At 53.9% G+C, this 27,030-nt stretch overlaps 1 protein-coding gene and 1 pseudogene across 1 annotated transcript; both read right to left on the reverse strand.

Moving 5' to 3' along the window:
• Positions 1–4,406: 4,406 nt before the first annotated feature.
• LOC136356680 (uncharacterized) lies at positions 4,407–5,342 on the reverse strand. The gene is made up of 3 exons (XM_066310924.1): positions 4,976–5,342; positions 4,690–4,840; positions 4,407–4,626 (listed from the first exon to the last, which is right to left on the reverse strand). Exons 1-3 carry the CDS (start codon positions 5,340–5,342, stop codon positions 4,407–4,409), a joined length of 738 nt encoding a protein of 245 aa, XP_066167021.1.
• Positions 5,343–23,597: 18,255 nt separating this feature from the next.
• On the reverse strand, positions 23,598–26,226 carry LOC112938958 (uncharacterized; annotated as a pseudogene).
• Positions 26,227–27,030: the final 804 nt, after the last annotated feature.

Consider the following 27,030-nt stretch of genomic DNA (forward strand, 5'->3'; position numbering starts at 1 on the left):
ACGGATCGGTGGTCTTCTGGACGGCAAATAGGAAGACGCGCTCGTCTCCTTCCTGCGGGCAAACGCTGACGTCTTCGCATGGAGACCGGCGGATATGCCCGGGGTCCCCAGGGAGGTGATTGAGCACCGTCTCGCCGTACGGCCGAGCGCAAGGCCGGTCCGGCAGAAAGTGCGGCGCCAGGCCCCGGAACGTCAAGCCTTCATCCGCGAGGAGGTGGCGAGACTTCTGGAGGCCGGATTCATCCGTGAGGTCATCCATCCGGAGTGGCTGGCGAACCCGGTGGTCGTTCCCAAGGCGAACGGCAAGCTTCGGATGTGCATCGACTACACCGACCTTAACAAGGCATGTCCTAAGGATCCTTACCCCCTGCCTCGCATAGATCAGATTGTCGACTCCACCGCGGGGTGCGACCTTTTGTGTTTTCTAGATGCATACTCTGGTTACCATCAGATTCGCATGGCTAGGGAGGATGAGGAAAAAACTGCGTTCATTACCCCTGTAGGAACCTATTGTTATACTTCAATGCCTTTTGGGTTAAAGAATGCAGGTCCTACTTTTCAACGTACTACTCGAATTTCTTTGGGTAGCCAAATAGGACGTAATGTTGAGGCTTATGTCGATGACTTGGTTGTAAAAACGCGCAATCAAGAGACTTTACTCTCAGATCTAGCGGAAACTTTTGAGAATCTCCGCTCCGCTCGCATAAAACTAAACCCCGATAAGTGCGTGTTCGGTGTACCTGCGGGCAAGCTTCTCGGGTTCTTGGTCTCTGCTCGAGGCATCGAGGCCAACCCCGAGAAGATACGAGCTATAGAGCGGATGCGCCCCCCCAGTAAACTTAGGGATGTGCAATGTGTCACTGGTTGCATGGCCGCCTTAAGTCGGTTCATATCGAGGCTGGGAGAGAAGGCGCTACCCTTATTTAAGCTCCTCAAGCGCTCTGGGCCGTTTACCTGGACGGAGGAAGCTGAACGTGCCCTCACTCAGCTGAAGGCATACTTCAGTTCTCCTCCGGTTTTAGTCGCCCCGGAGCCAAATGAGCCCCTGCTGCTCTACTTAGCGGTGACCCCCCAAGTAGTTAGTGCAGCGTTGGTTGTGGAGCGTGATGAGGACAATCCTCATTCCACGCACCCTCACCCTGAGCTGACTTGGCCCGGGAGTGAGCAGGGAGGAGAGGCCCCCGAGCCGAATGGTGGCCTAAGGCCCCTGACGACCGGAGTCGGCCCTCTGCCCGCTCGTCAGACGGTGCTGGGTGCCCCCGACCCCCAGGAAGGCCCCGAGGCCACTGCGGGAAGGCCGCACCCATCGCCCTTTGACCCCGAGGCTAACCCTGTGCTGACTCGACCCGGGAAAGAACAGGGAGAAGAGGCCCCCGAGCCGAACGGTGGCCTAAGGCCCCTGACGACCGGAGTCGGCCCTTCGCCCGCTTGTCCGGCGACGCCAGGAGCCCCCGACCCACAGGACGGCCCCGAGGCCACTGTGGGAAGGCCGCCCCTGTCATCCTCCGACCCCGAGGTCATCAGCACAGAAGACGAGTGCGCCCCGAGAGGCCACTTGGACGAAGAGCGCCCCGGGGATACGGCCCCTAGCGAAGAGGATCGGCCCCACCGAAAGGTGCAGCGGCCTGTCTACTTTGTTAGTGAGGCCCTCCGGGACGCCAAGACCCGATACCCTCAGGCCCAGAAAATGCTTTACGCTGTTCTGATGGCCTCGAGGAAATTGCGCCATTATTTTCAAGCGCATCGGGTTACGGTGGTTACGTCATACCCCCTCGGCCAAATATTGCATAATCGAGAGGGTACAGGACGGGTGGTAAAATGGACGATCGAACTTTCTGAGTTCGATTTGCACTTTGAACCACGCCACGCTATCAAGAGCCAGGCCCTCGCCGATTTTGTGGCAGAGTGGACCCCCGCTCCAGAGCCTGTCTCAATCCCCGAGGTCAACTCGGACCCCTCACAGCCGCCATACACCGGCCACTGGGTGATGCAGTTTGACGGCTCCCTGTCTCTTCAGGGCGCCGGTGCGGGGGTCACGTTGACCTCCCCGACCGGAGACGTCCTGAGATACCTGGTCCGCCTCGACTTTCGAGCGACCAATAATATGGCAGAGTACGAGGGACTCCTTGCCGGACTCAGAGTGGCAGCCGGACTGGGGATCCGCCGCCTCCTGGTGTTAGGCGACTCCCAGCTAGTTGTTAACCAAGTCTGTAAGGAGTACCGGTGCTCTGACCCGCAGATGGACGCTTACGTACGCCAAGTGCGGCGTATGGAGCGCCATTTTGACGGGATAGAGCTTCGGCATGTGCCCAGACGGGATAACATGATTGCCGACGAACTCTCACGGCTCGCGTCTTCGCGAGCCCAGACCCCACCGGGCGCCTTTGAAGAAAGGCTTACTCAGCCGTCGGCGCGACCCGACCCCCTAGGGGAGACGGGTGTGCCTGACCGGCCCCCGAGGCCCGTCGGAGTCCAGGCCTCGGGACCCGAAGGGAGCGCTCCAAGCTCCCTTAGATTGATTGCTTGGATCTCCGAGATCCAAGCATACCTTACAGATAAGACTCTACCTGAGGACCGCGAAGGGAGTGAACGCGTCCAACGCATTTCCAAACGCTACGTGCTGGTAGAAGGGACCCTCTATCGGCGCGCGGCTAACGGAATCCTCCTGAAGTGCATTCCTCAGGAACAAGGCGTTGAGCTTCTTGCCGATATCCATGAAGGCGAGTGCGGAGCCCATTCCGCCTCGCGCACCTTGGTTGGCAAGGCTTTTCGTCAAGGATTCTATTGGCCGACAGCTCTCAATGACGCGGTCGACCTGGTCCGGCGATGCAGAGCGTGTCAGTTCCACGCCAAGCAAATCCATCAGCCGGCCCAGGCCCTGCAGATCATACCACTTTCATGGCCATTTGCTGTCTGGGGGCTCGATATCCTGGGACCGTTTAGGCGGGCCCCGGGCGGGTTTGAGTACCTGTATGTCGCGATCGACAAGTTCACTAAGTGGCCCGAGGCTTATCCGGTCATCAAGATCGATAAGCACTCCGCACTTAAATTCATTAAGGGCATCACAGCCCGGTTTGGAGTGCCTAACCGTATCATTACGGATAACGGCACACAATTCACTAGTGAACTCTTCGGCGACTACTGCGAAGACATGGGCATCAAGCTCTGCTTCGCCTCACCTGCCCACCCCAGAAGCAATGGTCAAGTGGAGCGCGCCAATGCAGAAATCCTCAAAGGCCTTAAAACCAAGACCTTCAATATTCTCAAGAAGCACGGCGATTCATGGATCGAGGAGTTGCCAGTGGTGCTCTGGGCGAACCGAACCACACCAAGCCGAGCAACTAGGGAAACGCCTTTCTTCCTCGTCTACGGCGCAGAAGCGGTTCTCCCATCCGAGCTCACCCTGAGGTCTCCTCGGGCCACCATGTACTGCGAGGCTGATCAAGATCAGCTTCGCAGAGATGACCTCGACTACTTGGAAGAACGAAGGCGGCGTGCGGCCCTCCGAGCCGCACGCTACCAGCAGAGCCTGCGGCGCTACCATCAGCGCCACGTCCGGGCCCGATCACTCTGCGTCGACGACCTCGTCTTACGCCGCGTTCAAACGCGTGCTGGATTGAGCAAGCTCTCACCAATGTGGGAGGGTCCGTATCGAGTGATCGGCGTCCCCCGGCCGGGCTCCATACGGCTGGCCACGGGCGACGGCACAGAGTTGCCTAACCCATGGAACATCGAGCACCTTCGTCGCTTCTACCCCTGAGGGGGGGGTCGGGTGTCAGGTTTCGGGCTCGGGCCAACCCCGCACCCCCCCCTCGGGTGTGCAGGGTTGGCCGGGGGCTGCCACACATGCACATTCTCATTTTCTCTTATTTCAGTATTTCAATAAAAGCAGTTTCAAATTCCTAAGGGCTGTATCTGTGCCGTTTTTTCCTTTTTGAAGAATTTTGACTTGAAATGAGGTCACTTGTGCTCAACCTTGCCCTCGGGGGCTCGGTTCGGTCAGCTAAAATCGCCAAACGGGGCCCAGAACCGAGCCGTGCCCCGGGGCGTGGTGAACTCCGGGGGGGAATCGGCAAAAACCCACAATCGGGTCACCCATAACCCTCGGTCACCACGTTCCCGGCCTGGCCAGTCTCGACATGCGGATCTCCCCAGGCACTAGCCCCGACCCGCGCCTTTCGAGGACTGGGACTTGGGCACGGGCCCTTAAATCAAGCTAAGACGCAAAAAGAGGACCACGGCACAGATCATCCTCATCTCATCCGCATAGCAAAATAAAATTAACACAAAGAATTTTTTCATCATTTTTGATTGCAGATTATAAGTTGATTTATACAAAAAACAGGCCTGAAGGCCTTAGAAGAAAGGAAAAGAAAGAAATTGAAGATTGGCGGGGGCCTGGGGGCTCAATCCGATGCGCCTGGGTCGCCGGCCTCGTCTTCCACGTCGTCTGCACCACTGGCATCGCCCTCCTCGTCGGAGTTGGGGGCGAACGCAAGCCGAGGGGCCGAGCCCTCGAAGCTGTGGACGATGTGGTCGGCGGCATCCCGGACTTGCGCGCGCGCGCTGTCTTCAGTCCCAGGTGGGAACTCGTCCAGCGCCATCCACGGAGAGAAGTTGGGGTCCCTGGCCTGATAGCTCGCCAGGACGAGCTCCACCGCTCCTTGGGCGAGGTCCCTCGAGGATGACTTGATGGTCTTCTCGAGCTCCTCGGGGAGCTGCTGGAGAGCCCCGGCCATCTTCGAGAGGCGCTGGGCAAGGCCTCCCAGGTTGGCGGCAGGCTTTATTGTCTGCCCTTTCCAGAGGCCCGCCTGCCGACCGGCGCGATCAAGACGGGAGACTGCATCCCAGAGCATGCCGGGCCCTATCTCGCCCGCCAAACGGAGGGCCTCGGCTTCCCCGGCGGATGAGTCTAGCGCGCGCTGCATGTCGGCGACGGTGTGTTCGGCATCTGCGAGGCGGGCGGCTAAGTCGCTTTCGCCCGCAGCCGCCCCGCCGATGCGCGCCCTCGCGTCCAGCTCCTTTTCCCGCGCCTCGAGGTCGGCGGCCCGCTGGTCCAGCGCGGCCCTCTCGGTGCGGACGGATTCCAAATTGCGGCGCGCCTGCTCCGTCAGTGCCGCCTCACGGAGGGACAGGCTGTCCGCCAACCATTGCGCCTCGGCCTCGGCCTCTTCGAGAGCCCGCTCCCGCTCGGAAAGAGCGTCCTCGTGGAGGCGGAGTGCGGACTCCTCTTCGGCGCAGGCAGACTCGTGCGCCGCCAGCGTTGTCTCCCGGGAGGCGACGGCGGCCTCGTGGTCTGCTAGGTCCTTCTTCGCGACGCAGGCGCGCTCTTCCAGCGCCATGGCGCGCGCCTCGAGGGCCTCCTCACGCCGCCGGAGCGCCGCTTCGGCCTCCGTTGCTCGCTGCTCTCGGGCGGCGGCGGCATCAAGGACCCCCTGGGCGGCGTCGAGCTTTTTCTTTAGCTCCGCCTCCCAGTTCCCGTGTTGAAGGCGGAGGGTGTCCTGCGCCTCGTTCATCACCGTGGTGGCGATGAGGGCAGCCCCCCGCTCCTCCTCCACCTCTCGAGCGATCTCCGCCAGCGCCGTCTTACGGGCCTCAAGATCAGAGACGTGCCGGCGGTGTGCCTTGCGGCCCGTTTCCACCATGGCTTCCACCGAGCGCCGCCCCTCCTCGACACGCGCCCATGCGGCGTCGAGCTCCGCACGCTCCGCCTGCAGGGCCCCCACCTGGGCACTTAACCCATCCAACACCGCGGTGTTTGCGGCGGCTAAGGCCTGCAGAAGGGGCTCTGCGCTCAGCGGGGCGACGGAAGGCGTGGGGAAGAGCTGCCTTGGGGAAGATGCCGCGCGGCTCGGCCCGCCAATAGACGTGCCGGCCTCGGGGATGTCCCCCGGACCTGTTTGGTCCTGGGCGTCGCCCGAAGGAGTGGGCCCAAGCGACGCGCCCGCGGCCTCGTCGCGAGCTGCCTCGGAAGTCGCCATCGCCTCAGCCTGGCGAGCCCGGGCGGCCTCCTCCCGAGCGGCTTCTTCGGCCTGGCGAGCCCGGGCGGCCTCCTCCCGAGCGGTGTCCTCAGCCTGGCGGGCCCGGGCGGTCTCCCGGGCGGCCTCTTCAGCTTCCCGAAGGCGATCTGCGGCCTCTCGCCGGTCAGATTCTCGCCTCCGTGCCTCTGCGGCCGCCGGATCTTCGGCCTCGGACTGGCCGGACTTGGGATGGTGGGAGGAACGCGACGGGACATCACTGGAGCGGAAGGAAAAACCAGAAGACAAACAAGATGGGTAAGAGAAAACTTGCTTTTGGGATAGAAGAAAAGCGGTTGTAATGAGCGTGGGACGAACCTGCGAGGGGGTCGGTTAAATGACCACTTTGGAGGGGAAATCAGGTTTCCCCGGGATGGTTCTGTCTCCCCCATCTTGCGCAACCGCTTCTTCTTGCGCTCCCCCTCGGGCAGCGATGTTGGCGCGGCCCCCTCCGGGCGCCTACTGCTGGCACGCACCGCCCCGCCCCCTCGGGGAGGAGATGGGGGAGGTGTTCCTCCCAGCTTCCTCTTCCCCCGGGCGTCGGTAGGGCGGTTGCTCCCCGAGCCCCCGACGCGGGGCCCAGAAGCACGACCCCCTCCGGGGGTAGATTGATCCCCCTTGCGGCTCCCGCCTGCGCCGTCGTGGCCCTTAGGAGCCTGCTCCTCTGAGGCCCCGACCGCCGCCATAATGGTCAAGATGGAGGCGCGGTCTGGATCGCTGCAGAGGGGGAGGATTCCATGGGGGATGAGGGACGCCTCCACGGAGTTGAGATTCAGCACCCGTTGGACCAATATCTTGAAGTCCTCAGGAGCCCAATCCCATCTGACTCCCTGGTGGGTCCGAATGTAGTCTTCGGACCCGGTGTACTCCCAGGCGCCCCGAGCGCGCCGCTGGAGCGGCGCAATCCGACGACGGAGGTAGTCGCCGTACACCATGGCCCCTGTGAGCCCCTGGGATCGCAGGCCCGCGAGGCGGTCGAGGACGGCGTCATAGCCATCCCCCAAATCTACCGGCGCCCGCCAGCTGGAGGCCTGCGCCGGGGGCTGACTCGGAAGTCGGAGGCGCGCTTCGTCGGCGAGGGGGGTGTAGAACCAGTCGCTCTTCCAGTCATCCCACTTCTTGCGGAGGACGCAGGGAATGTAGCGGTTCAACACCGGCCCCCGCGGCAGGAAGTAGCAGCCGCCAACCACCGACGGCGGCGACACCGACTGCACGGTGAAGAACCACCGGAACAGCCGAAGAGATGGGCGCACCCCAATGAACATCTCGCACAGATGTGCGAAGATGGCCAATGTCATCACTGCGTTGGGGGTAAGGTGCGCCATCTGGAGATCGTAGAACTCCAGGACATCCATGAAGAAAGAAGAAAATGGCGGAACCAGCCCAGCCATTGCAAAGGGGAGAAAGAAGACGGACCGCCCCGGGTAGTCTGGCGCCGGGCGTCCCTCGCCCAGCATGACTATCTCACGGCCGGTGGCAGACTCCGGCATGAAGCGGCGCGGCAACCCAGCTTGCTTCTCGCTCGTGATGCGGGAAGGCGGCAGCACGCTACCATCAAGCAGTGTGGAGCCCCGTGCCATGGCGCCGGACGAAGAGGAGATGGAGAGCGAGCGCGTGTGGCGAAAGAAGGGTGCAGGGAAGAAGGAGTTAGGGCGCAAGCGGCGAAGGCAAGGGAAATGATGGCGAAAGGAAGGAAGCAAATCCCATCCTCAGTGCCTTTATACCCTTGCCAACGCTGTGCCCGGCTCCTCGTTTCTCGCGCCCATTATTTCGCCCCCTCGCTTCTCGCACCCACGCTTCCACTAACCCCATTCGCCCGCTTGCGGCGCGTAAAGTGGATATGCGGTTGCGGCAGTCGAGATAGATCGTATCGTGCGCGCGTTAAATACGCTCGCCGACCGAAGCGACGTTACCATATCTCCAGGCGAAGCAAATCGGCTCGCCCAGATTTGTGCGCTGCTCAGGTGATGTGGCAGTCTTAAAGAGACCGCCCATTATTGACAGCCAAGTTACCATTACCGATGCGCATGGTTTGAGACCGTTGGGTTTCTGCCCAACCATGGAGACCGGTCCCACCTGTCACCAGGCTTTAGGAGTGGCGTCACACCCGGCCACTTCCCATGAGAAGGGCGATCGCCCTGGCATAACGCCGGGGGCTACTGTCGGTGACATGGGACCGGGAGTATCATGACTAGAGGCTTGAGGCAGACACAATCGCCCACGTGGCCTGGCACCCTCGGGGGACGTCGGGCCCGAGGGTGATGTGTGCGCCCACCTCTTGGTCTCCCCGAGGGGGGGGGGTCGGACCACTCCTGCCTCGCCCCCGAGGGCCGAGGCGCCCCGACCCCTCGCGTTTCTACTCCACGTGTATGAGTTAGGTGAGCACAGCGGGGCTCACCTAACCGTATTTATTGCGCCTCGGCTAAGCGTGTCACGCCACACGAAGTGCAGTGCAGTGCACTCGATTATCCGGTCTGTGACCAGTCACAGACCGGTCAAATCGCGGGTTAGGTGGCGACAGGCGGTCTGACGCACGCTTCGCCCCGTCCCGTCAAGACGAGAGCTTCTAGGCACTCGTCCCCGGCTGGAGCTAGCGTGTTACATCCCAGAGATGACACGTTAGCCCCGATCGATATATGCCAGGCTTCATCCTAACCATTACAAGCAAGATGTTGTTTGAAGAAGGGCGAACATGCATGTTGCTAAGCCGACGCGTGGTGGACAAGAATGACCGATTTGTGACCGGTCTGACACTGCTCATGTCGTCAGCACACGGCCACCTTCCCACGATGTGCCTGTCTCAGGCAGAAGTGGAGGTAGGTGTGTGCCGTCCCGTCAGGAGGATGTTCGGAGGACGACCGTGCAAATCTCCGTCCATTTATGAAGAGAAGAAAAGTCCAGTTTGGAAAGGGAAAGGGGCATGTGGTATCCCCTTGAAGTATAAAAGGAGGACCTGGCCCATAGAGAAGAGAGGGGATCTTTTTCCAGATTGAGAACCTAAAACGAGGGTTGGATCTTTTACAGATTCGGGACCTAGAACAAGGGAGAGGTTGGCTCACACTTTGTAACTCCTTCATACACAAATCCACCAAAACACAGGAGTAGGGTATTACGCTTCTCAGCGGCCCGAACCTGTATACATCGTTCGTGTTTCGTGCTCTTTCGATAGCTGGCAATCTTTCCACATACAGAGAGAGCTTGGGATCATCACCCTGAGCCCCCGGCCGAACCGGCAAAGGGGGGCCCGTGCGGTCTCCCGGTGAGGAGCCCCGCGCTCCGTCAATGTGAATGGGTTGCTGGGAAAGGGAATATATATGCTTTTGTCATTTTGCAGCGGGCATGGCTAGCAAAGGCTTGAGGTTAGCCAAAAAATAAATTTTATTTTTTTGGTAAAATACTCATCCGTGACAGAATTAAACTTAAGCCCGATAGAGATGAGATCATTCGTGATGGGCTTAAGTTTAACCCCGATTGAGACGAGTCATCCGTGACGGGTGTCATACCAAACCCGTCAGTCAAGTATGAGCCCATCACGGATAATCTCATCGGTGACGGGCCTTTGTTTGACCCTAGTTCTAACTAGTTGCCAAGTATATACATGTTTTTTTTTTTTTGCGGCTATGCATAACTGTTCCTTGTCCATTGTCCTACCCAGCTTCATACTCCCTCTGTTAAAAAAAAAAAGGCAAACGTTGGAGGGATGTGACCCTTATAGTACAACTAATCTGGACAGTATGAGGGGTCACATCTCTCCACGGTTTTCTTTTTTTTTGGACGGAGGGAGTATGTGGGAACGAGGTGTTAGGATTCTAACATGTGCACGGAAGAAAACAAGGTAAAATCTAATGATTGAAAACTAGAATGATTATAGAAAAAAAATATCGGTACATATGTAGTACTTCCTTCGTCCCAAAATAAAGCCATTTTTGAGGTTGGCACGGGTATTAAGAAAGTATATGAGAATGATTGGAGGAAGTGTGTGATTGGTTGAAAAGAGAAAGTATGTGAAGAAGAATGGTTGTGATTGGTTGAGAGGAGGAGGTAGGTGAAGAAATAGCTTCATTTTAGAACAAGACACTATGCTAGAAATAGCTATATTTTGGGACGGAGGGAGTAGTAGCAAATTTGTTTCGTTTTAGGTGAAAAGTCTATGTGATGCGTTTAGGCCGTGTTTCAAAGCCTGATCAATATATGATCTGTTCTTAAACAAATAAGGCCAGACACAAAAACATGCAGGCCGACTGAACTCCGCTACGTACAAGAGAACTCTCTATTACGGCTGGAGTGAATACTTGGCAGATAATGTTTCTCAGAGAAAGAAATGCGCTTATCAGTTATCGCGCAGATGTGTATGGTCATGTGCCACATGTGCGAAATCTTGTCCTAGAGCACCGGCGATAGAGAAGACGTACTCCCTCCGTTCTAAAAAAGAAAAACCCTGTTTTCGTGCCCAACGTTTGACTGTCCGTCTTATTTAAAAAAATTATAAAAAAAAATAAAAAAACAAGTTACGCATAAAATTTTAATCATGTTTTATCATCTAACAACAATAAAAATACGAATTATAAAAAAATTTATATAAGACGGATAGTCAAAGTTAGACACGGAAACTCAGGGTTTGCTTTATTTTTTTAGGACGGAGGGAGTACATCGGGGCGAGCTGCAGCTTTTCACGACTCCGACACGGTGACAGACGCGCGCGGATGCGATGAACCGCACGCACACGCGCACCAGAAGTCCACAGCCTCGGGCCGGCCTGACTGACAGGTAGCAGCATCAGGTCGGTCGCTTGTGGGATGCCGGCTATCCCCCACCGACGCACTGTCGCACTGATGCCGTGGTTAGTTCTAAAGTTTTTCTTTAAACTTTAAACTTTTTTATTGCATCAAATTTTTTTTACACACATAAACTTTTAACTTTTTCGTCACATCGTTTTAATTTTAACCAAACTTTTAATTTTACTGTAAACAACACAACCTGAGTTCGAAGCCATATGGCCCAAATCCAGCCGTCCGCCGCGCGCTAGCTACTGCGCGCACGCACACGCCCGCGAGGCACAGGAGAAAGCACCACCACCGACCCGAACCGCGAGTTATGCGGACGTGGCCTCGCCTCTCTCACTCGTTTTGCTCTTGTTCGTTCCACCGTTTAGCGCGCGGGATCAGAGGAGATCAGATCGGGCGGAAGGCAGACGGCGGGGGAAACGGCGTCCGGGCCACGGGGATGGTGACTGGTGTCTGCTGAGTGCCTGAGTCAGAGTGAGTGGTGTGACCGAGGGAGACATGCTGGGTTTGGCACTACGGTAACACGTGATGATAGGTCGAGCTGATGTTGGTTGGAGTGAGTGAGTGTTGCTTCTCTTTCCAGGTTCATATTTTCTGCGGGCTCATCATATGGCCATTAGTGCGGTGGTCGATGCTGCGTGTAATGATGTAGTAAACGTTATTTTAGTGATTGGAGTATAACTGAAGAAAACGATCTATTCAGTCCAAAGAGAGTTAAATGCATGCCCATCTCTAGAAATTTAGGGCCCGAGGTGAAATGCAAATTGGGAACCTATAATTTAAAAAATCATGTCTAATATAAAATAAAATATATTTTCACTCAATTATATAGATACAATATGTGTTTTAATATTATGAATTTATGATCTATCATCTACTCAATCACCGTTTAATCTTACCTGTCCGAGCCTCCGAGGTCGAGCCGTTGAGGGTTGAGTCGATGATGACGAGCGGATGAGGAGGAGGAAGGCAGGAGCTAGGAGACGAGACAAGGGAGCAGGACAGAGCCGTGGCTGCTGCAGCTCGGAGCGTTGGAATCGCAAGCAGCACCTCGATCACCGCGCATGGAATTGGGATCGACGTCTCGTCGTCTCGGTCTCTGAAATCGGCACCGCGCAGAATTAGATCGCTCAACAATCAACAACAAGACCAAATCAACGATCGCACAATATCCTCTTGAATATGGGCTAGGCCTATCATTGTTGATCTAGCTATTGGGCTATTGCCTATTAGCTGATGTTGTATTGCATTGCTATAGCTGAAATGTGCCTTCATGTTTATATGGGCCCCAAAAAAAAGGGGCCCCCGTGCGATTGCCTATTTGGCACATGGCCATCGACGGGTCTGGTTAAATGATGTCCACGCTGCGTGTAGGGCGGATCCAACATGGGAGCGGCGGGGTCTAAAGCCCCCACTACTAGCGTGAATACCATAAGAGGCCCCATGAAGCTCCCGCTAATTTTTTTTTTACCATACGTAAATAGGAGGGAGGATTGTACTTTTATCTAGTTTGTTCAGACCCCTTTAATATTTCTTTTTGGATTCGTCACTGGCTGCGGCGAAACTAATATATATATATATATATATATATATATATATATATATATATATATATATGTATATATATATATATATGTATATATATATATGTATATATATATATATATATGTATATATATATATACATGTATGTATATATGTATATATATACATGTATGTATATATGTATATATATACATGTATGTATATATGTATATACATACATATATGTATATACCTATATGTACCTATATATATATATATAGGTGTGTATATATATATATGTATATATATATGTATATACCTATATGTACCTATATATGTATATATATATATATATGTATATATATATATATATATATATATATATACATACGTATGTATGTATATATATATACATATATATATATACATACATACGTATGTATATATATATATATATATATATATATATATATATATATATATATATATATATATATATATATATATATATATATATATATACATATGTATGTATATATATATATGTATGTATATATACATATGTATGTATATATATATGTATGTATATACATATGTATATGTATACATATATGTATATACATATGTATATTTATACATATATACATATGTATATACATACATACATATATGTATATATACATACTTATGTATATACATACTGTCGGTGGCATGGGACCGGGAGTATCATGACTAGAGGCTTGAGGCAGACACAATCGCCCACGTGGCCTGGCACCCTCGGGGGACGTCGGGCCCGAGGGTGATGTGTGCGCCCACCTCTTGGTCTCCCCGAGGGGGGGGGTCGCACCGCTCCTGCCTCGCCCCCGAGGGCCGAGGCGCCCCGACCCCTCGCGGGTTCTACTCCGCGCGTATGGGTTAGGTGAGCACAGCGGGGCTCACCTAACCGCATTTATTGCGCCTCGGCTAAACGTGTCACACCGCACGAAGTGCGGTGCAGTGCACTCGTTTATCCGGTCTGTGACCAGTCACAGACCGGTCAGATCGCGGGTTAGGTGGCGACAGGCGGTCTGACGCACGCTTCGCCCCATCCCGTCAAGACGAGAGCTTCTAGGCACTTGTCCCCAGCTGGAGCTAGCGTGTTACATCCCAGAGATGGCACGTTAGCCCCGGTCGATATATGCCAGGCTTCATCCTAACCATTACAAGCAAGATGTTGTGTGAAGAAGGGCAAACATGCACGTTGCTAGGCTGACGCGTGGTGGGCAAGAATGACCGATTTGTGACCGGTCTGACACTGGTCATGTCGTCAGCAGACAGCCACTTTCCCACGACGCGCCTGCCCCCGGCAGAAGTGGAGGTAGGTATGGGCCGTCCCGTCAGAAGGATGTTCGGAGGGCAACCGTGCAAATCTCCGTCCATTTATGAAAAGAAGAAAAGTCCAGTTTGAAAAGAGAGGGGTGCATGTGGTATCCCCTTGAAATATAAAAGGAGGACCTGGCCCATTAAAAAGGGGTTGGATTCTTTCCAGATTGGGTAGCTAGAACAAAAGGGAGGTTGGCTCACACTTTGTAGCTCCTTGATACACAGATCCACGAAAACACAGGAGTAGGGTATTACGCTTCTCAGCGGCCCGAACCTGTATACATCGCTTGCGTTTCGTGCTCTTTCGATAGGTCGCGATCTTTCCACATACAGCGAGAGCTTGGGATCTCACCCTGAGCCCCCGGCCGAACCGGCAAAGGGGGGCCTGTGCGGTCTCCCGGTGAGGAGCCCCGCGCTCCGTCATCTGGCGCGCCAGGTAGGGGAATCCTCCTAAAGTGCATTCCTCAGGAACAAGGCGTTGAGCTTCTTGCCGATATCCATGAAGGCGAGTGCGGAACCCATTCCGCCTCGCGCACCTTGGTTGGCAAGGCCTTTCGTCAAGGATTCTATTGGCCGACTGCTCTCAATGACGCGGTCGACCTGGTCCGGCGATGCAGAGCGTGTCAGTTCCACGCCAAGCAAATCCATCAGCCGGCCCAGGCCCTGCAGATCATACCACTTTCATGGCCGTTCGCTGTCTGGGGGCTCGATATCCTGGGACCGTTTAGGCGGGCCCCGGGCGGGTTTGAGTACCTGTATGTCGCGATCGACAAGTTCACTAAGTGGCCCGAGGCTTATCCGGTCATCAAGATCGATAAGCACTCCGCACTTAAATTCATTAAGGGCATCACGGCCCGGTTTGGAGTACCTAACCGTATTATTACGGATAACGGCACCCAATTCACTAGTGAACTCTTCGGCGACTACTGCGAAGACATGGGCATCAAGCTCTGCTTCGCCTCACCTGCCCACCCCAGAAGCAATGGTCAAGTGGAGCGCGCCAATGCAGAAATCCTCAAAGGCCTTAAAACCAAGACCTTCAATATTCTCAAGAAGCACGGCGATTCATGGATCGAGGAGTTGCCAGCGGTGCTCTGGGCGAACCGAACCACACCAAGCCGAGCAACCGGGGAAACGCCTTTCTTCCTCGTCTACGGCGCAGAAGCGGTTCTCCCATCCGAGCTCACCCTGAGGTCTCCTCGGGCCACCATGTACTGCGAGGCTGATCAAGATCAGCTTCGTAGAGATGACCTCGACTACTTGGAAGAACGAAGGCGGCGTGCGGCCCTCCGAGCCGCACGCTACCAGCAGAGCCTGCGGCGCTACCATCAGCGCCACGTCCGGGCCCGATCACTCTGCGTCGACGACCTCGTCCTACGCCGCGTCCAAACGCGTGCTGGATTGAGCAAGCTCTCACCAATGTGGGAGGGTCCGTATCGAGTGGTCGGTGTCCCCCGGCCGGGCTCCATACGGCTGGCCACGGGCGACGGCACTGAGCTGCCTAACCCGTGGAACATCGAGCACCTTCGTCGCTTCTACCCCTAAGGGGGGGTCGGATGTCAGGTTTCGGGCTCGGGCCAACCCCGCACCCCCCCCTCGGGTGTGCAGGGCTGGCCGGGGGCTACCACACATGCACATTCTCATTTTCTCTTATTTCAGTATTTCAATAAAAGCAGTTTCAATTTCTTAGGGGCTGTATCTGTGCCGTTTTTTCCTTTTTGAAGAATTTTGACTTGAAATAAGGTCACTCGTGCTCAACCTTGCCCTCGGGGGCTCGGTTCGGTCAGCTAAAATCGCCAAACGGGACCCAGAAACGAGCCGTGCCCTGGGGCGTGGTGAACTCCGGGGGGGAATCGGCAAAAACCCACAATCGGGTCACCCATAACCCTCGGTCATCACGTTCCCAGCCTGGCCAGTCTCGACATGCGGATCTCCCCAGGCACTAGCCCCGACCCGCGCCTTTCGAGAACTGGGACTTGGGCACGGGCCCTAAAATCAAGCTAAGACACAAAAGAGAACCACGGCACAGATCATCCTCATCTCATTCGCATAGCAAAATAAAATTAACACAAAGAATTTTTTCATCATTTTTGATTGCAGATTATAAGTTGACCTATACAAAAAAGAGGCCTGAAGGCCTTAGAAGAAAGAAAAAGAAAAAAAAACTGGAGATTAGCGGGGGCCTGGGGGCTCAATCCGATGCGCCCGGGTCGCCGGCCTCGTCGTCACGGTCGTCAGCACCGCTGGCGTCGCCCTCCTCGTCGGAGTTGGGGGCGAACGCGAGCTGAGGGGCCGACCCCTCGAAACTGTGGACGATGTGGTCGGCGGCATCCCGGACCCGCGCGCGCGCGTCGTCCTCGGTCCCAAGAGGGAACTCCTCCAGCGCCATCCACGGAGAGAAGTTGGGGTCCCTGGCCTGGTAGCTCGCCAGGACGAGCTCCACCGCTCCTTGGGCAAGGTCCCTCGAGGATGACTTGATGGTCTTCTCGAGCTCCTCGGGGAGCTGCTGGAGAGCCCCGGCCATCTTTGAGAGGTGCTGCGCGAGGCCTCCCAGGTTGGCGGAGTACTTCATCGTCTGGCCCCTCCAGAGGCCCGCCTGCCGACCGACGCGATCCAGACGGGAGACTGCATCCCAAAGCATGCCGGGCCCTATCTCGCCCGCCAAGCGGAGGGCCTCGGCTTCCCCGGCGGATGAGTCTAGCGCGCGCTGCATGTCGGCGACGGTGTGTTCGGCAGCTGCGAGGCGGGCGGCTAAGTCGCTTTCGCCCGCAGCCGCCCCGCCGATACGCGCCCTCGCGTCCAGCTCCTTTTCCCGCGCCTCGAGGTCGGCAGCCCGCTGCTCCAGTGCGGCTCGCTCGGCGCGGACGGATTCCAAATTGCGGCGTGCCTGCTCCGCCAGCGCTGCCTCACGGAGGGACAGGCTATCCGCCAACCGTTGCGCCGCGGCCTCGGCCTCTTCGAGAGCCCGCTCCCGCTCGGTAAGAGCGTCCTCGCGGAGGCGGAGTGCGGACTCCTCTTCGGCGCAGGCAGACTCGTGCGCCGCCAGCGTTACCTCCCGGATGGCGACGGCGGCCTCGTGGTCCGCCAGGTCCTTCTCCGCGACGCAGGCGCGCTCTTCCAGCGCCATGGCGCGCGCCTCGAGGGCCTCTTCGCGCCGTCGGAGCGCCGCTTCGGCCTCCGTTGCCCGCAGCTCTCGGGCAGCGGCGGCATCAAGGACCCCCTGGGCGGCGTCGAGCTTTTTCTTTAGCTCCGCCTCCCAGCTCCCGTGTTGAAGGCGGAGGGTGTCCTGCGCCTCGTTCATCACTGTGGTGGCGATGAGGGCAGCCCCCCGCTCCTCCTCCACCTCTCGAGCGATCTCCGCCAGCGCCGTCTTACGGGCTTCAAGATCTGAGACGTGCCGGCGGTGTGCCTTGCGGCCCGTTTCCACCATAGCCTCCACCGAGCGCCGCCCCTCCTCGACACGCGCCCATGCGGCGTCGAGCTTCGCACGCTCCGCCTGCAGGGCCCCCACCTGGGCACTTAACCCATCCAACACCGCGGTGTTTGCGGCGGCAAGGGCCTGCAGAAGGGGCTCTGCGCTCAGCGGGGCGACGGAAGGCGTGGGAAAGAGTTGCCTTGGAGAAGATGCCGCGCGGCTCGGCCCGCCAATGGATGTGCCAGCCTCGGGGATGTCCCCCGGACCTGTTTGGTCCTGGGCGTCGCCCGAAGGAGTGGGCCCAAGCGATGCGCCCGCGGCCTCGTCGCGAGCCATCCCAGAAGCTGTCGCCTGGGCATCGCCCGAGGAGGTGGGCCCAAGTGACGCGCCCGCGGCCTCGTCGCGAGCTGCCTCGGAAGTCGCCATCGCCTCAGCCTGGCGAGCCCGGGCGGCCTCCTCCCGAGCGGCTTCTTCGGCTTGGCGAGCCCGGGCGGCCTCCTCCCGAGCGGCTTCTTCGGCCTGGCGAGCCCGGGCAGCCTCCTCCCGAGCGGTATCCTCAGCCTGGCGAGCCCGGGCGGCCTCCCGAGCGGCCTCTTCAGCTTCCCGTAGGCGATCTGCGGCCTCTCGCCGGTCAGATTCCCGCCTCCGTGCCTCTGCGGCCGCCGGATCTTCGGCCTCGGACTGGCCGGACTTGGGATGGTGGGGGGAACGCGACGGGACATCACTGGAGCGGAAGGAAAAACCAGAAGACAAACAAGATGGGTAAGAGAAAACTTGCTTTTGGGATAGAAGAAAGACAGTCGCAATGAGCGTGGGACGAACCTGCGAGGGGGTCGGTTAAATGACCACTTTGGAGGGGAAATCAGGTTTCCCCGGGATGGTTCTGTCTCCCCCATCTTGCGCAGCCGCTTCTTCTTGCGCTCCCCCTCGGGCTGCGATGTTGGCGCGGCCCCCTCCAGGCGCCTGCTGCTGGCACGCACCGCCCCGCCCCCTCGGGGAGGAGATGGGGGAGGTGTTCCTCCCAGCTTCCTCTTCCCCCGGGCGTCGGTAGGGCGGTTGCTCCCCGAGCCCCCGACGCGGGGTCCAGAAGCACGACCCCCTCCTGGGGTAGATTGATCTCCCTTGCGGCTCCCGCCTGCGCCGTCGTGGCCCTTAGGAGCCTGCTCCTCTGAGGCCCCGACCGCCGTCATAATGGTCAAGATGGAGACGCGGTCCGGATCGCTGCAGAGGGGGAGGATTCCGTGGGGGATGAGGGACGCCTCCACGGAGTTGAGATTCAGCACCCGTTGGACCAATATCTTGAAGTCCTCAGGAGCCCAATCCCATCTGACTCCCTGGTGGGTCCGAATGTAGTCTTCGGACCCGGTGTACTCCCAGGCGCCCCGAGCGCGCCGCTGGAGCGGCGCAATCCGACGACGGAGGTAGTCGCCGTACACCATGGCCCCTGTGAGCCCCTGGGATCGCAGGCCCGCCAGGCAGTCGAGGACGGCGTCATAGCCATCCCCCAGATCTACCGGCGCCCGCCAGCTGGGGGCCTGCGCCGGGGGCTGACTCGGAAGTCGGAGGCGCGCTTCGTCGGCGAGGGGGGTGTAGAACCAGTCGCTCTTCCAGTCATCCCACTTCTTGCGGAGGACGCAGGGGATGTAGCGGTTCAACACCGGCCCCCGCGGCAGGAAGTAGCAGCCACCAACCACCGATGGCGGCGACACCGACTGCACGGTGAAGAACCACCGGAACAGCCGAAGAGATGGGCGCACCCCAATGAACATCTCGCACAGATGTGCGAAGATGGCCAATGTCATCACTGCGTTGGGGGTAAGGTGCGCCATCTGGAGATCGTAGAACTCCAGGACATCCATGAAGAAAGAAGAAAATGGCGGAACCAGCCCTGCCATTGCAAAGGGGAGAAAGAAGACGGACCGCCCCGGGTAGTCTGGCGCCGGGCGTCCCTCGCCCAGCATGACTATCTCACGGCCGGTGGCAGATTCCGGCATGAAGCGGCGCGGCAACCCAGCCTGCTTCTCGCTCGTGATGCGGGAAGGCGGCAGCACGCTACCATCAAGTAGTGCGGAGCCCCGTGCCATGGCGCCGGACGAAGAGAAGATGGAGAGCGAGCGCGTGTGGCGAAAGAAGGGCGCAGGGAAGAAGGAGTTAGGGCGCAAGCGGCGAAGGCAAGGGGAATGATGGCGAAAGGAAGGAAACAAATCCCATCCTCAGTGCCTTTATACCCTTGCCAACGCTGTGCCCGGTTCCTCGTTTCTCGCGCCCATTATTTCGCCCCCTCGTTTCTCGCGCCCACGTTTCCACTAATCCCATTCGCCCTCTTGCGGCGCGTGAGGTGGATATGCGGTTGTGGCAGTCGAGATAGATCGTATCGTGTGCGCGTTAATTACGCTCGCCGACCGAAGCGACGTTACCATATCTCCAGGCGAAGCAAATCGGCTCGCCCAGATTTGTGCGCTGCTCAGGTGATGTGGCAGTCTTGAAGAGACCGCCCATTATTGACAGCCAAGTTACCATTACCGAAGCGCATGGTTTGAGACCGTTGGGTTTCTGCCCAACCATAGAGACCGGTCCCACCTGTCACCAGGCTTTAGGAGTGGCGTCACGCCCGACCGCTTCCCTTGAGAAGGGCGATCGCCCTGGCATAACGCCGGGGGCTACTGTCGGTGGCATGGGACCGGGAGTATCATGACTAGAGGCTTGAGGCAGACACAATCGCCCACGTGGCCTGGCACCCTCGGGGGACGTCGGGCCCGAGGGTGATGTGTGCGCCCACCTCTTGGTCTCCCCGAGGGGGGGGTCGCACCGCTCCTGCCTCGCCCCCGAGGGCCGAGGCGCCCCGACCCCTCGCGGGTTCTACTCCGCGCGTATGGGTTAGGTGAGCACAGCGGGGCTCACCTAACCGCATTTATTGCGCCTTGGCTAAACGTGTCACACCGCACGAAGTGCGGTGCAGTGCACTCGTTTATCCGGTCTGTGACCAGTCACAGACCGGTCAGATCGCGGGTTAGGTGGCGACAGGCGGTCTGACGCACGCTTCGCCCCATCCCGTCAAGACGAGAGCTTCTAGGCACTTGTCCCCAGCTGGAGCTAGCGTGTTACATCCCAGAGATGGCACGTTAGCCCCGGTCGATATATGGCAGGCTTCATCCTAACCATTACAAGCAAGATGTTGTGTGAAGAAGGGCAAACATGCACGTTGCTAGGCTGACGCGTGGTGGGCAAGAATGACCGATTTGTGACCGGTCTGACACTGGTCATGTCGTCGGCAGACAGCCACTTTCCCACGACGCGCCTGCCCCCGGCAGAAGTGGAGGTAGGTATGGGCCGTCCCGTCAGAAGGATGTTCGGAGGGCAACCGTGCAAATCTCCGTCCATTTATGAAAAGAAGAAAAGTCCAGTTTGAAAAGAGAGGGGTGCATGTGGTATCCCCTTGAAATATAAAAGGAGGACCTGGCCCATTAAAAAGGGGTTGGATTCTTTCCAGATTGGGTAGCTAGAACAAAAGGGAGGTTGGCTCACACTTTGTAGCTCCTTGATACACAGATCCACCAAAACACAGGAGTAGGGTATTACGCTTCTCAGCGGCCCAAACCTGTATACATCGCTTGCGTTTCGTGCTCTTTCGATAGGTCGCGATCTTTCCACATACAGCGAGAGCTTGGGATCTCACCCTGAGCCCCCGGCCGAACCGGCAAAGGGGGGCCTGTGCGGTCTCCCGGTGAGGAGCCCCGCGCTCCGTCACATACATATGTATATATATACATATATGTATATATATATATATGTATATATATACATATATGTATATATATATATGTATACATATATATACATATGTATACACGTATATGTATACGTATATATATGTATATATATACACGTATATGTATACATATATATATACATATATATACACGTATAGATATATGCATATATACATACATATATATACATATATACATATACATACATATATATGCATATACATATATGTATATATATACATATACATATATGTATATATATATACATATATATATATATATATATATATATTGTAACAACTTACTAAACACCTTAAAACTTAACATACATTATAACAATTACAATTATTAGTACATTTTAAAACCTACAAGCATAACACATTAACCCACTAAACACTTAAATTTCATTCCTCACATCATTTTCACAATATCTCAACCCAAATCCACCCATCATTTATGCAACATTCAATATATATTCATACATATATTTTACAGCAAAGCACGAGACATCATTTAGGCTGTGTTTGAGGGGAGGAGATATAGGAGATTGGGAAGATACGCAAAACGAGGTGAGCCATTAACACATGATTAATTGACTATTAAGTATTTTAAACTTTAAAAATGGATTAATATGATTTTTTAAAGCAACTTTCCTATATAATTTTTTTGCAAAAAACGCACCGTTTAGTAGTTCGGGAAGCGTGCGCGCGGAAAACGAAGCAAAACTCACTCACAATCATCCAGATCACCCAGGAAAGAACACAGCCTTAGAATTGTATACACACCTGCCTAACGTTTTGTATACTTTTGTGGCCAACGCAACGTACTGGAGGCAATGTTCATTACATATGAGGCATGTTAGGATAATGGGTTAAGAAGGTGAGATTAGGATAGTGATATGAATGAAGGGTTGAGATGAAATGAGATGCCTACTAGGCAAAATTTGCTACAGGACACCCCAAAATCGTGTAATTGGCTGTGGGACACCGCAAAATCTTGGCTTTGCCCACGGACACTACGAAAGTTGTGAAATTGGCTGTGAGACACCGGAGGCAATATTTTATAATTTCCAAGGCAAAAGAGGTCAGAAAATTTTCTAAATGACCAATCTACCCTTGCGCGCCGCTACCTCTAAGCCTGACTGGGTCTGGTCGAACCAGACCCAGCCGGCGCTGTTTCCATCCTCCCTCCCTCCACAGCCCGATTCCCCATTCCCAAACCTAACCCTAGGCGACTGCGGCGGCGGAGGCGGCGGCGGCAGCGACGGCGGCGGCGGTGGCGGGGCCGGCGGCGGAGGCGGCAGTGTTGAGGACGGCGACGACGGCGGCCTAGTCGGCTTCGGTTGGTGCGGCGATGGACAGCTCGGCGTCATCTTCAGTGGTACGGCGCCGTGGTGGTGGCGAGTTGCCCTTGGGCAAATGTCCATTGTGCCACTGATGGGGATTGTTGTCTCAGAAATGAAGGGAGTTGAAGGAGTGGGACGAATTTTAGTGTACCTTGGAGTTGTGCAAGCTTTATTATTACTGTTGATTTTGGTAGTTGTCATTAGCAAGTAATATGGATTGTAATAGGCAATTTAGTATTTGGAAGCAATGTAATGTTGAACTTATGAATGCCCTGTGGAATTAATGAATGTAGTATGGTTTTCAGATGAAATGCAGCCATTCGAATTTGGTTTGATATGGCATCTGAGCAATTGGAATTTTTGCAGTACTCTGTGATGTTGCTTTGATATGGCATTGAGTAATAGTGCACAGCATTTGCAGTAGTATATGGCATCTGAGCAATTTGGACAACATGTTGACAAAATTTGGCCAGAGAAAAATTTGGACAGCATGTTGGCAAAATTTGGCCAGACAAAAAATTGGACAGCATGTTGGCATCTGAGCAGTAAATGTTTGCTGTCTGAAACATTGGCAAAAAATTTGCCCAGACAGCAAATTGACAGTTTGGCAAAATTTCAGACAGCAAACTGGCATACATCCATGGCAACATATCCTATGCACACAGGCCCTCACGTGTACACACGTGTACACCAACTAAAAAATGTCACAAAAAAATCTAGAAAAAATCATACACATACTTTCAATTGTATTACACCTAGGGTTAAAATGTTAACGTCAAATTCATTATATTTTAGCCGTAACAAAAAAAACAAAAAATCTGACAGTTTTAAGGTTGCAATTTTGTCAAAATTTTATCTTTTTTGTTATTCTCTATGTAGAATGAATTTGAAGATACGACTTTGCACGTAGATGTAATACTATTGAAAGTACATGTATGAGTTTTCCTAGAATTTTTTGTGATAATTTTTAGTTGGTGTACACGGTGATTACACGCGAGGGCCTGTGTGCATAGGATACGCTCCCTACATCCATACAACAAACATTTACAAGCATGTTGGACAGTAAACAAAATTTTAGACAGCAATAATTTAGAAGCCATTCCAGAAATACTCACTGCCATTCCACATCAACTAGTGCCATACATCCAGTGCCACACATGGTACTGCCACTGCCATTAAGCTTGGTCTATACAAAAGCCATACATGAAAGTCTTTAGGCACATTTTGCCTAGCAAATATGAGTAGTACTGCCCATTGGCTCCATAACAAAAGCAGTGCACTTAGCACATAAAGGAGTCCATGCCATTAAAAGCTAACATCAGTGAACATAGCATCCTACATTTATACAAAAGCAAATTTCATGTCATTGAACTTCAGTCTTCAGATGGCACCAGCTGCCTTGTTGCTTGGAGCATCAACATCCAAATTGAGAGCTCTAGCCCTGCTCCTTGTTATTGGGCTTGTTTGAGTTACCCCAGATGCTTGTGATCTTGAAGGTGTGGACCTGCAAAAAAATGAAAATCAACATAAATATGTAGAGTAAATATAGCAAATGTATGGCATAAAAAAGAAATTTTGCTGTTGACAACATACACAGTAGCTGTTGGGACTTGTATAACAGGATCTTGCACAGAAAGCACAACTTTCTTCACTCTTTTTCTCTTGGGCTTTGGTGGGGCTGGTGGAGGGGCAGATGGATCAGCAACTGGTTCATTGCAAGTCTTCTTGATATGGCCAAACTGACCACACCTCTTGCATCTATACTTTCTTTTTCCTGAACCTCCTTCTTCCATTCCTTTAATCCTTCTGCTTCTAGGTCTGCCTGCTGACCTCTTCAACAGAGGTGGATATAACTTGAATCCTACATTAATCTTGGCCCATTGAGACTTGTCTGTCATTGGAACTACATGTCCTGCATATGCCTTCTTGAATGTTGCAACAGAGTAGCAGTCATCCACAAACTGTTCCAATTCTAGCCCCCTCCGTGAAATGACTAGAAAAATGGCATGTGTGCAAGGTATACCTGTTACCTGCCATTGCCTACAACTACATTCTCGAGTGTTCAAGTCAACAGTGTGCCTCCATGTCTTCAAATCCCTACCAGTCCCTCCTATTTCTCCTAGGTGACTGTGGGCTGAGTACAGTTTGTATCCAAGGTCCCTGCTCCTAGCATACAGGGACTTCATTACACTAGGAAGAATAGTACCAGTCAACTTGACAGCAAGCCTTTTCCTAACAGACATTCTCTCCATGATCATTTGCCTAATCTTATCCATCAAATCAACTACAGGCAGTGATTTCTCATGCCTGATCCAACTATTGAAGGTCTCTGCTATATTGTTTGTGACATAGTCACATTTACTGAGAGTAGAGAACTGACATCTAGTCCAAATGTGCTTATGGAAGTTATCAATCCATTCTGTAGCTTTTGGACATGCCTCTTTCATCTCATTATAGTGACTCTCGAATATGTCCTACCTATAGGCCCTTGATGCAGGCCACAGATTCCTCTCAAAGACCTCACCACTGAACCTCTTCTGAAAGTTCTTCACCAAGTGTCTCATGCATTCCCTATGCTCTACTCCATTGGTGAAGACTCTGGTGACTGCTGTGTCAATGCCTTTACCAGCATCTGTGGACAGAACCAACCCCTCTGGGGACCCAATTGCCGAGTGAAGCTTATCCATGAACCAAGCCCAATTATCTGTACTTTCTGATTCAAAGACTCCATATGCTACAGGAAACATCCAGTTATGGCCATCAATCCCAATTGCTGATGCCAATTGCCCTCTCCATTTGCCAGTCAGTACAGTTGAGTCAATACCTAAATATGGCCTGCAACCGTTAAGAAACCCATCAACACATGGTTTCAGTGCTACAAACATCTTGCTGAAATGATTCTTCCCATCCACTGTCACATGATCAACCTCCACAATTGATCCGGGACTTGTCCTCTCCAACTCTGCTTTGAAGTTGTAAGCTGCATCGAAGCTATCTTCCCATTTGCCAAGGATTTCATCAAGTGCCATCTGCCTACCGTCCCAAACAACGTAGTAAGAAATATTGATCTTGTACTTCTCTTCCAAGAACTTCTTTAAAGCAGTAGCACCAAGGGTTGGTTCTTGTCTCAACTTGTTGATCACACGATCTCTCACCCATGAATTGGTGGCCATGCAATTGTTCTCCAAACCAGCTGTGCTAGCACAATTATGTGTGTAAGGAAGCTTCTTTATCTGAAATGAAATAGCAAAAAAGTTATAAATGGCAGAAAACACAATGAATAGACAAATTAGTGAACATCAATTATGTGGGCCTACTTACTTGCCAAGTTCTCCCATCCGGTAGTCTAGAAGCATGTATCCTCCACTTGCACCGCTTAGCCTTACAGTATGCCCTATACCTCCTTGATTCGCTATATGGCACTGCAAGTTCAACCTCTTTTAGTACTGCATATTGTCTAATGCACCTTTTAAAGCAATTGCCATCTTCAAAAGTTACACCAACGGCTATCTTAGGATTGTCTACATCAGTTACATGAGCCACTGACTCACAACCCTCCTCATCGTCAACGGCTAAATCGTCTTGATCTTCGTCAGAACCAGGGTCATAGTCTGCGTCAACTGCCTCATCATCTGAAACCAAGTCGTTGTATTTCTCTTTCTCATCATCTACACCAACATACTCAACCTCATCACTCTCACCCCAATCATCAACCTTTTCCTTAGGCTTCGTAGGTTTGCTAGGTTTGCTACGTTTAGATGCAATGACTTGGCTCTCTTGAGTGGCTAATACAATGTCAGTACAAGCAACTTGTCCATCTCCTGCAACAGTACTAGCCGGCCCATCAATGCTGCCTTGATCCATACAAGGCTCGGTCCTATTTCGTGGGTCATCACTCACATTAACAAGCAAAGGGAGCCTCCTCATCTCCCAGTACATATCAAATGCATCAAGCAATGAACTATCCGAAGCTATCTCTGCATACCTCTCAACATTTTTGTCCCAATAGGTTACAGTTATCTCCTGAAGATAACTATGTTTTACCTCCCCATCAAGATCATTAATAAGGTCAATCCAACAAATTGTATCCTTGTCTATTACCCACTTAATATCACGAGAGACATGATAATCCGGTCTACCGTTCTCATCAAACTCAACGTATGGACCAACTCGAACATCAACTCTGCAAGCTGCGCTAGCGTCCATCCTATGCGACAAAAACGCAGCAATAAAATCACCAAATTTCAATCACTGTAAATTGAAACAAAAACTCTACAACTCGCAACACATATCACTGCAAACAATTCCACTCATAATGCGAGGCAAAAAGGAATCAAGCTTACCCTTGAGGAACCCAAGACATGTCCAATGCCTTCAATGGAACCTCACTGCTCGTCAGCCGCAGGGACGATTTCTTCCCAGCACACTTCTTCCTTGGCGACATCTTCCTAGCTGCCGCTCGGCCGCCTACCAATATGACAGCTCCATCGGCCTCCGCCGGCGCCGCCGCCGCCGGCCCCGCCACCGCCGCCGCCGCCGTCGCTGCCGCCGCCGCCGCCGCCTAGGGTTAGGTTTGGGAATGGGGAATCGGGCTGTGGAGGGAGGGGGGATGGAAACAGCGCCGGCTGGGTCTGGTTCGACCAGACCCAGTCAGGCTTAGAGGTAGCGGCGCGCAGGGGTAGATTGGTCATTTAGAAAATTTTCTGACCTCTTTTGCCTCGGAAATTATAAAATATTGCCTCCGGTGTCTCACAGCCAATTTCACAACTTTCGTAGTGTCCGTGGGCAAAGCCAAGATTTTGCGGTATCCCAC

The sequence above is a fragment of the Oryza sativa genome, chromosome 5 (genome assembly GCF_034140825.1).
Source record: "Oryza sativa Japonica Group chromosome 5, ASM3414082v1".
Taxonomy (NCBI): Eukaryota; Viridiplantae; Streptophyta; class Magnoliopsida; order Poales; family Poaceae; genus Oryza; species Oryza sativa.